We start from the raw sequence: 15,959 nt of genomic DNA on the forward strand, positions 1-15,959 counted from the left end.
AAAGGTTTTTAGAAATATTAGCAAATCTAAACAAAATAAAAAACGTAATACTTATGTAAATGTGATATTTGAGATCTTTTACTCAGTATTTTGTTGAAGCAGCGATTACAGCCTCAAGTCTTCTTGGGTATGACACTACAAGCTTGGCACACCTGTATTTGGGGAGTTTCTCTCATTCTTCTCTGCAGATCCTTTCAAGCTCTGTCAGGTTGGATGGGGAGTGGCGCTGCACAGCTATTTTCAGGTCTCTCCAGAGATGTTTGATCGGATTCAAGTCCGAGCTCTGGCTGGGCCACTGAAGGACATTCAGACTTGTCCCGAAGCCACTCCTGCGTTGTCCTGTTGGAAGGTGAACCTTTGCCCCAGTCTGAGGTCCTGAGCGCCCTGGAGCAGGTTTTCATCAAGGATCTCTCAGTACTTTGCTCCGTTCATCTTTCCTTCGATCTTGACTAGTCTCCCAGTCCCTGCCGCTGAAAAACATACCCACATGCTGCCACCACCATGCTTCACCGTAGGGATGGTGCCAGGTTTCCTCCAGACGTGACGCTTGGCATTCAGGCCAAAGAGTTCAATCTTGGTTTCATCAGACCAGAAAATCTTGTTTTTCATGGTCTGAGAGTCCTTTAGGTGCCTTTTGGCAAACTCCAAACGGGCTGTCATGCGCCTTTTACTGAGGAGTGGCTTCCGTCTGGCCATTCTACCATAAAGGCCTGATTGGTGGAGTGACCAAGACCCTTCTCCCCCGATTGCTCAGTTTGGCTGGCGGCCAAACCATTCCCCAGATCTGTGCCTCGACACAATCCTGTCTCAGAGCTCTAGGGATAATTCCTTCGATCTCATAGCTTGATTTTTTCTCTGACATGCACTGTCAACCTTGGGACCTTATATGTGCCTTTCCAAATCATGTCCAATCAATTGAATTTACCACAGGTGGACTCCAATCAAGTTTTAGAAACATCTCAAGGATGATCAATGGAAACAGGATGCACCTGAGCTCAATTTCGAGTGTCATAGCAAAGGGTCTGAATACTAATGTAAATAAGGAATCTGTTTTATATATTTTTTTATAAATTTGCAAAAAATTCTAAAAACCTGTTCTCGCCTTCGTCATTGAGGTATTGTGTGTAGATTGATTAGGGGAATAAATTATTTAATCCATTTTAGAATAAGGCTGTAACGTTATAAAATGTGGAAAATGTCAAGGGGTCTGAATACTTTCCAAATGCACTGTACACTACGCACACAGGCTCACACAGCCTGAAATGACCACTAGATTAATTATACTCAGTGGGGCAATACATTTAGGCCTCAGTGATGTACCGTAACTGAGGCCAGAGAGATATATGCATTCATGGTGGTGTCCTCTCTCCTCTTCCTCTCCAGCTGTATAGACTCCTGGTTTGAGATTAATCGGTCCTGCCCTGAGCATCCTTCAGACTGACTGACCTTTGTGCTCCTACTACTCCTTCAAGGTGAGAGCATCTCCTCTCTTCCACACAGGAGACTGGGGACAGGAGATGCTTACAAGAACATTATGATCCAAATAGGACACTCACTCAGTGTCACTAGGTAGTAGTAATATGATGAGAACATGCTCTCAAAATAGCTCACTAACATATACACTGAGTGTACAAAACATTAAGAAAACCTGCTCTTTCCATGACATAGCCTGACCAGGTGAATCCAGGTGAAAGGTATGCTCCCTTATTGATGTCACTTGTTAAATCAACTTCAAATCAGTGTAGATGAAGGGGAGGAGACAGGTTAAAGAAGGATTTTTAAGCCTTGAGACAATTGAGACATGGATTGTGTAGTCTCCCGAGTGGCGCAGTGGTCTAAGGCACTGCATCGCAGTGCTAGCTGTGCCACTAGAGATCCTGGTTCGAATCCAGGCTCTGTCACAGCCGGCCGCGACCGGGAGACTCATGGGCAGCGCACAATTGGCCTAGCGTTGTCCAGGGTAGGGGAGGGAATGGCCGGCAGGGATGTAGCTCAGTTGATAGAGCATGGTGTTTGCAACGCCAGGGTTGTGGGTTCAATTCCCACGGGGGACCAGTATGAAAAAAAATATATATATATGTATTCACTAACTGTAAGTCGCTCTGGATAAGAGCATCTGCTAAATGACTAAAATGTAAATGTAATGTAAAATGTGTATGTGTGCCATTCACAGGGTGAATGGGCAAGACAAAATATTTAAGTGTCTTTGAACGGGGTATGGTAGTAGGTGCCAGGCGCACCGGTTTGAGTGTGCCAAGAACTGCAATGGTGCTGTGTTTCACGCTCAACAGTTTCCCGTGTGTATCAAGAATGGTCCACCACCCAAAGGACATCCAGCCAACTTGACACAACTGTGGGAAGCATTGGAGTCAACATGGGCCAGCATCCCTGTGGAACGCTTTTGACACCTTGTAGAGTCCATGCCCTGACGAATTGTGCAACTCAATATTAGGAAGGTGTTCCTAATGTTTGGTTAACTCAGTGTAGATGCACTGCATAATGCATACTTATGCACACATACATGTACAGTATAACCACCCTGAATAAAACTAACATTCTCAGTCGGTATGAAATTATAGCATTCTGTAATCGTGAATTATGCATTTAAAATAACCTCTTTATCTCTCAGGGCACTTTATGGTCCAACCATGGATATCTGGACACTGAAGTAACCAAAACAATTAAACAATCAAAAAACCTATCAATCTATCAAGAAAATTCCTAGCAAACTGAACCAAAAGAAGAACCATCAAGCCAATACTGTCACTTCCACATGCATTACAGAGTGCCCCTCCTCCCTGCCCCCTCTCCTCCAGCCCTAGAGACTGCGAACTGACAGTCGAGGCCCTCTGTCAGCCCAACCAGGCTGACCATCCCTCCAGTCAAACTGCCTCACCAGGCCGCTTGTCCCCCCCCCCCCAGCCAGCCAGCCAGTCACCCCACCACATGCCCTGGGCTCTTCCGGGGGTCTGGCGCCCTGCTCTGCCCTCTATTCTGCCTCCAGAGTCTGGCCCTGCCTGGGTCCCTGTCACTCATCTGGATCCAGCCCTCCCATGGCCTTCACCAGGAAGAGACAGAGGAGGATGAAGAGAAAGATGAAGAGGAAGGATTGGGCTGGATGCACCCTGTGTGCCAGGGAAAGGTTGACTCCCAGGACGTTGTCTGAACATGCGATAGAAGGCTTCCCCCCCCCCAGTCACCGGAGTTACAGCACCCAACCACTCATTAGCTGGAGTCACATGTGCTTCTCTTAAGTCTTCACTTTAAAGTGGAGTAGTGGTGCGTGAGGTGCAGTATTGGTGGGACAGGCAGGGTCTGTCTGTGTAGGTTTCTGTTTCTGTTTCTGTTTGTGTTGTGTGTGTGTGTGGGAGGTGTCAGGGGTGTAGCTTATGCTTCTATATGTGTTGGGGCACTGAAGATGCCAGTCAAACTACACTTGTTCTGTGTGTGGAGGGGGTATGTCGTTTACACTTGGTGGTGTGTGCTTGTGTGTTGTGGGGGACAGTTGGGGTTCGTTGGTTTACGTTCTTCTATGTGCTGGGGCGGTGAGGATGATGTCAGTCACCATACCTGTGGTGTGGTTGGGGTGATGCTCTGTAGTGTGAGAGCCTGATTGGATAAAGGGTAAAATAGAAGTCTGAGACAATACTATGTGTTTGTCTGTGTTTGAAACGTTTACAATCTAGATGTCCATTTTCCCTGTGTGAATGTATCATTTCTCCCTTTATTTCGCTAATGTTTACAGTTACAGAAAATCACCATGACATACTCTGTCCTTATTTTTGTCTGCCAGGTTTTTGCTGTGATGGGGAGACACTGATCAGAATGAGTCATTTCCCTGTAAGGGCCTTGAGTGTGTTCATGTGTATGTGTGATGCCTCTTGGCCTAAGAGACTGTCTGTGCCCCATATGCTTTCTGCTGAATTAGGTCATGTCCTCTGGTTGTGTTGGCTGATGTGACTTATTGTACTGGAGGTGTTCATGACCCATCAACCCAAACATGGCAGTCACATTGTAGAGCTATTCTGGGGTTACAACTTATTTATTCACATTTAACAAGATTTGTTTTTCCAAATCTGTCAGAAAACTCACATTATACATTAGAGGCATTCTGAAGAATAAAGAATAACAGAATGATGATTCTGGAAGAAAAAACAAACAAAGCTGAACAAACGGGTGAATATTTTTTCCATTTGTGCTAAGAGTGAAATGTAGAGAATAGTATTTTTGCAGGGTTATCTGCTTCATACCTGTGAGGGCACTTCAAAAACCATTCATTAAGCAAGCAGACAACCACCTAGCTTCTCAGACTGAACGAGGAACACAGGGGAGACAGACTACTAGTCAGTTATGATATAAAATATAGAACTTAACGTCTCCTGCTAACTGTAGCCCTGCCCAACACTCTAAAAAGGGCCATACCTTCATTTCTTGCTTTATTTAGTTAATGTATTTTGATGATTTTTTTCCAAGGATGTGAATGGATGCCTGTTTGAGGTACCAACTACTTGTCTGATGATTTTGATGTGCAATCTGTGGGATGAGTAATGATAAATATAATAATAATAAAAAATAAACATGTTTCTTCATGTCATTTCCTTAACTAGATTCAGGCCTAAAATGTTAAGTTTAACAAATCTACTCAAGAAATGGTGTGTAAATGCTTATCATTTAGTTATTGTGTTCACCTTATTTCAAGGCATCAGCTAAGATTGTCTTAAAAAGGAGCAAATCAGATTGTAAGAAGAAATCTTTAGACATAAGAGCAACTTCACCATGGCAATATGATGAGGAATTTTTATTAAAAAAATACTTCATTGTCAATCAGAAGTGGCCAATTACAGTTTGAATACAGTATGTACACATCAACAGGGCACATAATTTAGCAGAAACAAAATGCAAAACAATGCATTAGGATTGTTGTAAATAAATAATTTCAAGTCAAACAGTTCCATTGTAATAACATCTAAATTACCAGCAGTTAATTCTGAGGAACTTCAGGGGACACAAAAATAACACAATTTGCCCTTTGTGCTGTCAGTCACGCTATAAAATACCCAACTGACACCCTGTGGCAGACAGAGGTATTGCATCCCTAAGTATTACACTTCATTCATTGATTCAGTGCTCTGATAAGGTGATAGCTTCAGTACCTTCAGCTACAGAACCTTCCCAGGATTCATGAGGTTCTTGGGGTCCAGGGACGCTTTGAGGCCCTGCATGACCTCGATGGCCAGGGGTCCCATCTCTTCTCGGAGCAACGCTCGTTTCCCCAAGCCCACCCCGTGCTCCCCTGTACATGTCCCGTCCATGGCCAGTGCTCTCCTACAGCGTGAGAGAGAAACAGAGAAATATAAATACAGGGATAAGAGAGAATGAGTTCCATGGTCAGGAACAAGGGGCCGATTAATGGCGATATAGGGAGGAAAGAGACATACAGTACCTGGCCAGTCTCTCAGTGAACTCATGAACTCTAGTGACCTCACCCTGGTCATTGGGATCCATGACCATTATACAATGGAAGTTTCCATCTCCAACATGACCCGCGATCGGACCTCAGGAGAGAAATAATCCTCAATACACTACTGGTCACACACAAACATGTACAGTAACATGCACATACACAAATATTGTATCCTCTGAGTGATGCACCAAGAGGGAGTCTGTTGAGTGTTAGCTAGCCGTTACCTGTGAGTCTGTTTAGCATCAGGTCCTCCTTGGTTTCCACAATGATCTGAGGGAGACGAGAGAGAGGGACGCACACATCTGTGGAATAGGCCTGCAGGACCAAAATGGAGTCAGCACATTTCTGTTACGTCAACACTGGATCCGTCATTACAAACAAAGTGAAGACATTATTTATCAGAGCCTTCCTTACCTTGCAGCCCGGTCTGAGTGCCAGGGCAGCGTACCAGGCATCGTGTCGTGCCTTCCACAGGCGCCCGCGGGTCTCTGCATCCCGTGCCCAGCTAAAGTCTGACCCACCGTTAGCCTGCGTGATCTCCTCTAGACACACCACAACAAGTAGTTTCCCATCAACAAATAAGAAGAAATCTCACTCTCACAGGTCGAATTTACAGCAAACTATCACAACTGATGTTCCTTTTAACGTACAATTACATCATACATTCAGTATAACAATATAACACAGTATAGCAACAAAATAACAACACACACACACACCTGTGACGGTAACCTGCTCCTCCAGACTCTTCTCAGTGCCGTGGAACTCCAGGAAGAGAGTGGGGGCCACGGGGTAGGACAGGGAGTTGAAGCTGTTACAGGCGTCAATCATCACATCATCAAGGAACTCTGGAAAGGACAGACGTGGTTGGATTAGAACAAGGCTCCAGCTCCTCTGAGAAGATGGTGGTAAAACACTTGGTCAGTGTTTTAAATAGCATCAGGTCCTCCAAATAGTGTCTAAAGCCCTTGGTTACTCTGAGTAAGAATGCATATCAGTCTCTTGCTCAGTGTCAGTTTAAGATGGACAGGCACTTTACTGTAAGAAAACAATGAACGCAGAGGTAAGTTCTGTGTTAAAAGCGAGTAAATGGCCACCTCATCTACTCACCGATGCGTGCGATGGGCACTCCAGTTTGGAGGACCTGCACAGTGCTGTCCACTGCTGCCTGGACAGAGGGGAAGGTGCACACAGCAGACACCATGGCCTCTGGCACCCCGTAGAGACGCAGGGTGGTCTTGGTGATCACCCCCAGAGTGCCCTCTGAACCCACAAACAGGTTGGTCAGGTTGTACCCCGCTGATGTCTTCCTAACGGAGAGAAGGTCAAAGGTCATACATGTCATTACTGGTGAAATTACAGAAAGAGAGAAAACGCCACAGTGTTTAGCTATTAAAAACCTAAAACATGTTTTAACTGTAATTTTCTGTTTCAGGCCTGGCAGTGTAAGCAATGATGTACAGTTGAAGTCGGAAGTTTACATACACCTTAGCCAAATAAATGTAAACTTAGTTTTTCACAATTCCTGACATTTAATCCTAATAAATGTCTTAGGTCAGTTAGGATCACCACTTTATTTTAAGAATGTGAAATGTCAGAATAATTGTAGAGAGAATTATTTATTTAAGCTTTTATTTCTCTTTCATCACATTCCCAGTGGGTCAGAAGTTTACATGCACTCAATTAGTATTTGGTAGCATTGCCTTTAAATTGTTTAACTTGGGTCAAACGTTTCGGGTAGCCTTCCACAAGCTTCCCACAATAAATTGGGTGAATTTTGGCCCATTCCTCCTGACAGAGCTGGTGTAACTGAGTCAGGTTTGTAGGCCTCCTTGCTCGCACACGCTTTTTCAGTTCTGCCCACACATTTTCTATAGGATTGAGGTCACTCCAATACCTTGACTTTGTTGTCCTTAAGCCATAACTTTGGAAGTATGCTTGGGTTTGTCCATTTGCGACCAAGCTTTAACTTCCTGACTGATGTCTTGAGATGTTGCTTCAATATATACACATAATTTTCCTTCCTCATGATGCCATCTATTTTGTGAAATGCACCAGTCCCTCCTGCAGCAAAGCACCCCCATAGAATGATGCTGCCACCCCCGTGCTTCACGGTTGGGATGGTGTTCTTCGGCTTGCAAGCATTCCCCTTTTTCCTCCAAACATAATGATGGTCATTATGGCCAAACAGTTCTATTTTTTGTTTCATCAGACCAGAGGACATTCCTCCAAAAGTACGATCTTTGTCCCCATGTGCAGTTGCAAACCGTAGTCTGGCTTTTTTATGGCGGTTTTGGAGCAGTGGCTTCTTCCTTGCTGAGCGGCCATTCAGGTTATGTCGATATAGGACTCGTTTTACTGTGGATATAGATACTTTTGTACCTGTTGTTTCCTCCAGCATCTTCACAAGGTCCTTTGCTGTTGTTCTGAGATTTATTTGCACTTTTCACACTAAGTACGTTCATCTCTAGGAGACAGAACGCGTCTCCTTCCTGAGCGGTATGACGGCTGCGTGGTCCCATGGTGTTTATACTTGCGTACTATTGTTTGTACAGATGAACGTGGTACCTTCAGGCGTTTGGAAATTGCTCCCAAGGATGAACCAGACTTGTGGAGGTCTACCATTTTTTTTCTGAGGTCTTGGCTGATTTCTTTTGATTTTCCCATGATGTCAAGCAGAGGCACTGAGTTTGAAGGTAGGCCTTGAAATACATCCACAGGTACACCTCCAAATGACTAAAATGATGTCAATTAGCCTATCAGAAGTTTCTAAAGCCATTACATTTTCTGGAATTTTTCCAAGCTGTTTAAAGGCACAGTCAACTTAGTGTATGTAAACTTCTGACCCACTGGAATTGTGATACAGTGAATTATAAATGAAATAATCTGTCTGTAAACAATTGTTGGAAAAATTACTTGTGTCATGCACAAAGTAGATGTCCTAACCGACTTGCCAAAACTATAGTTTGTTACCAAGAAATTTGTGGAGTGTAACTAAGTGTATGTAAACCTCAGACTTCAACTGTACATAACCATGAATATATACATGTTTGGGAGTGTTACCTTGGCCGGCGCCCCCTGCCTGCTGTGTGAATGATGGATCCATCTGCCAGGACCACCTCTAGGTTGAGTACGTTCTCCCGCATGGTGCCGTAGCGCACCGCATTGGTGCCTGATGCACTGGTGGCAGCCATGCCACACAGAGAAGCATCTGCACCAGGGTCTGTGTGTGACGACAGACAGTAGAACACCTCAGTGACTTCATACCTAACACTTCACAAATATTCTTCACAATTGAAGGCTCAAAATGCCAGCTAGAATGACGATCATGCAATACCATTGTACATGAAAGTAGTTTGTATGATTACTTAGATCAGGGGTTCCCAACATTTTCCACCCATGGACCCGTATTTCACAATAGAAAAACGTTCCCCTTAATTTCACAATGATTAACTAAACTCCGGGTGTGTAGTGACAGGCCTATTGGGCCGCCCGTTGGTGCAGTGTCATCATTGCAGGTCACGTGACTCACCGACAGGAAACCACAGGCCCGTGTCTCTCAGGTAGGAGTTGAGGCCTTTGCGTGTCACACCAGGCTCCACACTCACATCAAAGTCCTCCTGATGGAGGTCCAACACCCTGTCCATGTTCCTCAGACTGAAACACACCCCGCCCTTACACACACACACACTTAGGAATACTTCATATCGACCCTCAATGAAACATTGTGAATACAAGGACCCACATTATTAGAGGTCAGGGATGCACTGTACAGACGTCTGCCTGCGTTGTTTGGTACTGACAACAGCAGTGACAACGCATTGAGCCCTTTTGCAAGACCTCTTACACAGCACCCTCCATTTAGACACCTTTAGGAGATGATGACACTGCATCCTGTCTTACTCTGTCACACATTCCAACTAACATTGTGAGAGAAACAAAAAACATCAACATGAATTATTACGGCTTTTACACAAAACAACTTTCTCTCTCACTCTAGTAGTCTTTCTCTCTAGGGTCATTCCATGTCATTTCAGCAAGCCATGACACCCACCATCTCAGATTGTTATTGAGAAATAAAGCTAATTGATAGCACCCAAATTGGATTCACATAATATTCAACAAATTATAGTACCCAACATCCGATTTGGACTGAACTTTTTCCTACCATTGTGTGAGATATGAGGAATCCACTAAAATTATAAAAAGCCACCCACAGACCCCACGCCATCAACCAGTACACAGTATCAGTTCTCTTTGTTTGACAAGTAGTATGGAGCTGTGGCTTAGAGTATTGCTTATTCACCATTTGTAATGTATTCCCTGTGAATAGGGTGATGTTTATTTTTAACCCCGTTTAGAGAAATTAGCCATTGAAGTCACTTGCATGATTTACCATACATTTGTGAGAAAGTACCATGTTTTGCCCAATAGATGCCACTGTTGCTGCTACTGCCACCACACCCTTTTATCCATTTTGCTGTTTTATTAAATGAATCACAACATTTTCTTTGGAAATTGTGTAGAAAACCCAATAGCTTTTGCTCACTATGAAAATAAATTGTGTGGTCAAGCCAGTCCTCCATGAAAGCAATTCAGTTTGTCCTTCTCTTAGCAACCTAATGCTTCAACCCAGCTCTCCCGTCCAACAAATGGCAGCTCTCTGAGGGCTATCCGTATGGTGCAATTCTCATATGAATACTTTTCTTTCAAATCTAAAACTTTGATGGAGAAATGTGCTAGCAGTGGTGTAAGGTACTTAAGTAAAAATACTACTTACGTAGTTTTTTTGGGTATCTGTACTTTACTATTTATATTTTTGCCAACTTTTACTTTACTACATTCTTAAAGAAAATAAATGTACTTTTTACTCCATACATTTTCACTGACACCCAAAAGTACTCGTTACATTTTGAATGCTTAGCAGGACAGGAAAATAGTCAAATTCACACACTTATCAAACAAGCATCCCTGGTCATCCCTACTGACTATGATCTGGCAGACTCACTAAACTCACATGCTTCGTTTGTAAATGATGTCTGTGTGTTGGAGTGTGCCCCTTGCTTTCTGTAAATTAAAAAAACAAGAAAATGGTGCCATCTGGTTTCCTTAATATAAGGAATTTGAAATTATTTACACTTTTACGTTTGATACTTAAGTATATTTTAAACCAAATACTTTGACTTTGACTCATGTAGAATTTTACTGGGTGACTTTTACTTGAGTCATTTTCTATTAAGGTATCTTTACTTTTACTCAAGTATGACAGTTGGGTACTTTTACCACCACTGTGTGCTAGTGACTAAAATGTTGTGACAACCCTAATAAAGTAATTCAAATATAATCCATTGCATGGCAGTCATATGTTTTTCTAAAACATTATTTGAAAACATCTCTATATGTAGTGTGATCAGTGACATTTACCATTAAACCCAACCCAATACAATTACCATTGCAAAATACTATAGTGTGTGTGTTTGGGACTTTTACCATTGAAGTGCTGTAGCCTAATGGTTTGCTTGTTCTCCAGGAATGGTCAAACTAATCCAGACCTTTTTTGAAGGGAATAAACCACACACAGAGGGGCTGTTTCATGGTCAGAAATTAAGCCTATGAGAATGAAAAACGGAATTGCTTTCATGGAGGACTGGCTTGAATTGTGAGGATGACCATAAAATCTAGTTTCATCATGAGCAAAATCTATTGGTTTTCTACCCAAAGTTGCAAAGAGAATGTTGTGATCTATTTAATAAACACAAGAGACCAGCAACATGGATAAAAGGGTGTGGTGCCAGTAGCAGGAATAGCGGCATCTAGTGGGCAAAACTTGGTATTTTCACACTAATTTATGGTAAAGTTACTTCAATTACTAATTTCTCTGAACAGGGGGAAAAAAACATTACCAGATTGACAGAGAATACCTTACAAAGGATGAAGAAGAAGCCTTACTCCATACTACTTGTCAAACACAGATAACCAATACTGTATATTGGTTGTTGGATCAGAGTGGGGTCTGTGGGTGGCTTTTTATAATTTTATTGGATTCCTTGTCTTACTCATTGTTAGGAAGAATTAAGGTCCGAATCGGATGTTAGGTACTATATTTATTGAAGATTATCTGAATCCTATCAATTAAAATGGCTCATTTGTGTACAGTCAATTAGCTTAAATCAAACTATATTTCTACAAGGAATGCTAATCATATTCCTGTTTCTAACTACAGAAAGGATTTCAGAACAATCTGAGATGGCGGGTGTCGAAATCCTCTTTCTTGTACTTTTTGAGGTGGAATGACTATAAATTCACAGAGAGATTAATCAAACTTGCCAGACTGATATATATCTCCTTGACAGACTGATTCTCTCTCACCTTAAGTGCCCCCACTCCGCCCTCGAGGCCTGTGCCCGTGCCAAAGGGGATGATGGGAAGGTGGTGGTGGTGGCAGATCTTGGCGAGGGCACTGACCTCCTCCACACTACGCGGCCACACCACTACGTCTGGGGGGCGACATCTGCGAGAGAACAATCACTTAGACTTATAGGACACTCCTAGAACCACTCAAAGGCACACCCCGAATCCCTGTAGCTATCCATCACAAGAAACACATCAGGGTTGGGTCAATTCAAATTGAAGGCAGTCAATTCAGGAATTGATGTGAATTTAATATTCTGATTTTTTTTTTTTTTATAGCTTCTACTGTTCAGTTTATTGAGAAGTCATTGAAAATAAATGCCCTTTTTTCAACTATTAAATTGTAATTTAAGTTTACTTCCTGAATTGACTGCCTTCAATTCGAATTGACCCCAACCCTGAAACACATACACAAATCGAGTGTGTGCATGTATGTGTGTGTGCATGTTGGAGACAGAACATACCTGCTCTGTGCCAGATGGCTGAGCTCACCTGTGTACAGACTCGTCTCTGCCATGTTGCTCCCTGACTGCTTCACCCAAGGACACTCCATCTTCACCACACACAGAGCGGAATGCAGGGATCACCCGCTCCCACCCACCATTCTAACACAGGGACACACAAATAATAATAACATTTTAGCCATACCTGAACAAGGGGACTATACAAGAACCCATGGGGCGGCGCACAATTGTCCCAGCGTCGTCCAGGGTAGGGGAGGGGAGGGAATGGCCGGCAGGTAGCTCAGTTGGTAGAGCATGGCGTTTGCAACGCCAGGGTTGTGGGTTCGATTCCCACAGGGGGCCAGTATGAAAAATATAAATAAATAATGTATGCACTAACTGTAAGTCGCTCTGGATAAGAGCGTCTGCTAAATGACTAAAATGTAAATGTAATGAACGCGGCATTACACACAGGTGTTCGGAACATGCTAGATAGCTAATTAGTACAGGTGGTCGCCTCTTGTCTTCCATCTGTTTTCAGTAAACAAGCGCTGTAACATGGAGATATGGCCATAATAACCTTAATAACAAGGTGTGTATCAATTTAACCTTTTGTTTTTTGAAAAAATCACTAACATCAGATATTCATCTCCTTTTGTTTTTTGATTTTTTTTTCGCTGATATGAAATATAAGGTCCTTATGTTTTTAAAACCGTAGCGCAAGAGATGCATGTTAATGTTCAGATTGAACGTCTGGATCTGAACAAAACTACCCCCAACAGGAGACGCCTTCGTCCAATGACTTACGTGTCATGTAATGGTCAAAGGCTAAGGCTCTACTAGCCTACAGAATAAATGCAGCCGTGCATTTCGGTTATCTATCAACCAGATCAATATTATATCAAGCTTTTAAACATTAACTACCGGTATGATCAAAATATCAGAACAAACTGACACATTACCAAGTTAATTGAATGCTCACTTTTAAATTGTGTTCTTTCTGGATAGTGCGACACTGCACGAAACCAGACGTTGACAGGTGAGTGTACAAGCGTCGCGTTGATCTCAAGGCGAAGGTCATATTCACAGTATGTCGGACCGTGAAATCTTTTCTTAAATAATAAGCTACTGTATACTAAGTTTACTTATCTGTCGCCTGTGATTTCATAATGGACTAAGTATTCTTCCGGAGCAGAAGTTTACAGTGGTGACGTCGAGACTTCTTCTTCTTCTTAGTGTGGTTTTCCGGCAGACTAGACGCTGTGTTGTATTGCTGCCTTTCGCAGGTCGGAGTACGGATTACACATTTTGGTCACCAAAAAAAAAGGGGAATGGGGAAACTTTAATTGCGCTACAATCTAACCCTGCACCTATACACTATCCCACCACCCCAGCCCACTACTTTGGCCCTAAACGAGCCTACAACAGGCCGTCGGCCTGGTAGGGAGGCCCAATACATCCTGGACTGGCTCACCACTGCCGACTGAATCGTTTTCGCGGTTAATCAAGGTTCTCAAGAGAGCATGAAGACCTATAAGTAAGATTACTTGGTTTGTAATAAGGAGACATAGGTATGTATACTCCGGAGATGAATATCTGATGTTAACAGCGCCATTCTTACGCTTTCGCGTCATCGCACTTCAGATGTCGACCTCGCGCCAGGTACCTGCCTACACATTAGTCTCGACTAGCCAGACCTTGGGCAACGGCTTAAATGCCCAGTGCAGTCAAAAACGTGATTTTCCTGTATTTTATATATATTTCCACACTGAGGTTGGAATAATATTATGATAATGCCATTTTATTGTAAGCGTTTTTTGAAAAGACCTCCTGAAATTTCAGCCTGTTTTGGTGGGATGGAGTTTTGGCCTGCCTGGTGACAACACCAGGCGGAAAATTAGTAAATAGATCAATTAGAGAGTTCCAAAGCTAGTTTTCAGTTTTCCCCTCCCACTCAAACCACTCACAGACAGACCATTTTTATTGAAAACAATCACAGTATGGTACTCAGAAATGATTAGCTATCAATTTGTTATTATGAGCCTTTTAATTAAGCCATGATTCTTTATCAATTTGGCCAAAGTCACAAAGTGACACATTGAATGCAAATGTCAGACAGGAAAGAAGCCTATAGTGATAACATCGTTCCACTAGATGGGAGTATGGTAACACAAGTCTCCTCTAGGCTATTCCTTATCTAGTAGGCTATAGTCAGATGCAAGGTACTAGGGCTTATGGCAAACAAATGTGCACGATTTTTGGAATTGGATAAGCTCCCTGACTAAAGCTAGGAAATATTCATGACAAAATATAACATCAAGATTTTGTGTTGTTTATGTAGCTAGCCATTCTAGCAGGAAGCAACAGTGACTCGGTCAATAAAAAAGTGGTCAGATGAAGCAGATGCTAAACTACAGGACTGTTTCGCTAGCACAGTCTGGAATATGTTCTGGGATTATTCTGATGGCATTGAGTACACCACATTAGTCACTGGCTTCATCAATAAGTGCATCGATGACGTTGTCCCCACAGTGACTGTATGTACATACCCCAACCAGAAGTCTTGGATTACAGGCAACATCCGCACTGAGCTAAAGGGTAGAGCTGCTGCTTTCAAGGAGCGGGACACTAACCCGGAAGCTTATAAGAAACCCTGCTATGCCCTCCGAACCATAAAACAGGCAAAGCGTCAATACAAGACTAAGATCGAATCGTACTAACCTGGCTCCGACACTCGTCGATGTGGCAGGGCTTGCAAACTATTACAGACTACAAAGGGAAGCACAGCCGCGAGCTGCCCAGTGACACGAGACTACCAGACGAGCTAAATTACTTCTATGCTTGCTTCGAGGCAAGTAACACTGAAGCATGCATGAGCATCAGCTGTTCCGGACGACTGTGTGATCACGCTCTCCGTAGCCGAAGTGAGTAAGACCTTTAAACAGGTCAACATTCACAAGATTACCAGGACGTGTACTCAGAGCATGCGCTGACCAACTGGCAAGTGTCTTCACTGACATTTTCAACCTCTCCCTGTCCAAGTCTGTAATACCAACATGTTTCAAGCAGACCACCATAGTCCCTGTGCCCAAGAACACTAAGGTAACCTGCCTAAATGACTACCGACCCGTGGCACTCACGTCTGTAGCCATGAAGTGCTTTGAAAGGCTGGTCATGGCTCACATCAACACCATTATCCCAGAAACCCTAGACCCACTCTAATTTGCATACCGCCCCAACAGATCCACAGATGATACAATCTCTATTGTGCTCCACACTGCCCTTTCACACCTGGACAAAAAGAACACCTATGTGAGAATGCTATTCATTGACTACAGCTCAGCGTTCAACACCATAGTGCCCTCAAAGCTCATCACTAAACTAAGGACCCTGGGACTAAACACCTCCCTCTACAACTGGATCCTGGACTTCCTGACGGGCCGCCACCAGGTGGTAAGGGTAGGTAACAACACATCCGCCACACTGATCCTCAACACGGGGGCCCCTCAGGGGTGCGTGCTCAGTCCCGTCCTGTAGTCCCTATCCCATGACTGCATGGCCAGGCACAACTCCAACACCATCATTAAGTTTGCCGATGACACAAAAGTGTTAGGCCTGATCACCGACAACGACGAGACAGC

The 15,959-nt window shown here is 43.3% G+C and overlaps 2 protein-coding genes across 2 annotated transcripts in view; one reads left to right on the top strand and one right to left on the bottom strand.

The window, feature by feature from the left end:
• znrf1 (zinc and ring finger 1) overlaps nt 1–4,584 on the top strand; it is a 35,704-nt gene extending 31,120 nt beyond the window's left edge. The window contains exons 4-5 of the mRNA XM_041837236.2: nt 1,384–1,472; nt 2,630–4,584. Of these exons, the coding sequence (XP_041693170.1) occupies nt 1,384–1,441 (58 nt within the window). The 3' untranslated portion in view covers nt 1,442–1,472; nt 2,630–4,584. The remainder of the gene's footprint in view (nt 1–1,383; nt 1,473–2,629) is intronic.
• A 199-nt stretch (nt 4,585–4,783) lies between these two features.
• Nucleotides 4,784–13,534, bottom strand: ldhd (lactate dehydrogenase D). Its single transcript, XM_041837235.2, has 11 exons — nt 13,301–13,534; nt 12,368–12,480; nt 11,834–11,975; nt 8,997–9,138; nt 8,528–8,687; nt 6,575–6,774; nt 6,184–6,312; nt 5,879–6,006; nt 5,689–5,779; nt 5,444–5,555; nt 4,784–5,325 (listed from the first exon to the last, which is right to left on the bottom strand). Exons 1-11 carry the CDS (start codon nt 13,397–13,399, stop codon nt 5,160–5,162), a joined length of 1,482 nt encoding a protein of 493 aa, XP_041693169.1. The 5' UTR covers nt 13,400–13,534; the 3' UTR covers nt 4,784–5,159.
• Nucleotides 13,535–15,959: the final 2,425 nt, after the last annotated feature.

The sequence above is a fragment of the Coregonus clupeaformis genome, chromosome 19, assembly GCF_020615455.1.
Source record: "Coregonus clupeaformis isolate EN_2021a chromosome 19, ASM2061545v1, whole genome shotgun sequence".
NCBI lineage: Eukaryota > Metazoa > Chordata > Actinopteri > Salmoniformes > Salmonidae > Coregonus > Coregonus clupeaformis.

Excerpts from the sequence above, each read along its gene's own strand:
- ldhd (XM_041837235.2), bottom strand. The coding sequence starts at position 13,399 with ATGACCTTCGCCTTGAGATCAACGCGACGCTTGTACACTCACCTGTCA. Across the intron at positions 9,139-11,833 it reads GCGGAGTGGGGGCACTTAAG|GGCGGGGTGTGTTTCAGTCT; the intron begins GTGAGAGAGAAT and ends TGTGTGTGTAAG. Across the intron at positions 6,313-6,574 it reads AGTGCCCATCGCACGCATCG|AGTTCCTTGATGATGTGATG; the intron begins GTGAGTAGATGA and ends TGTCCTTTCCAG.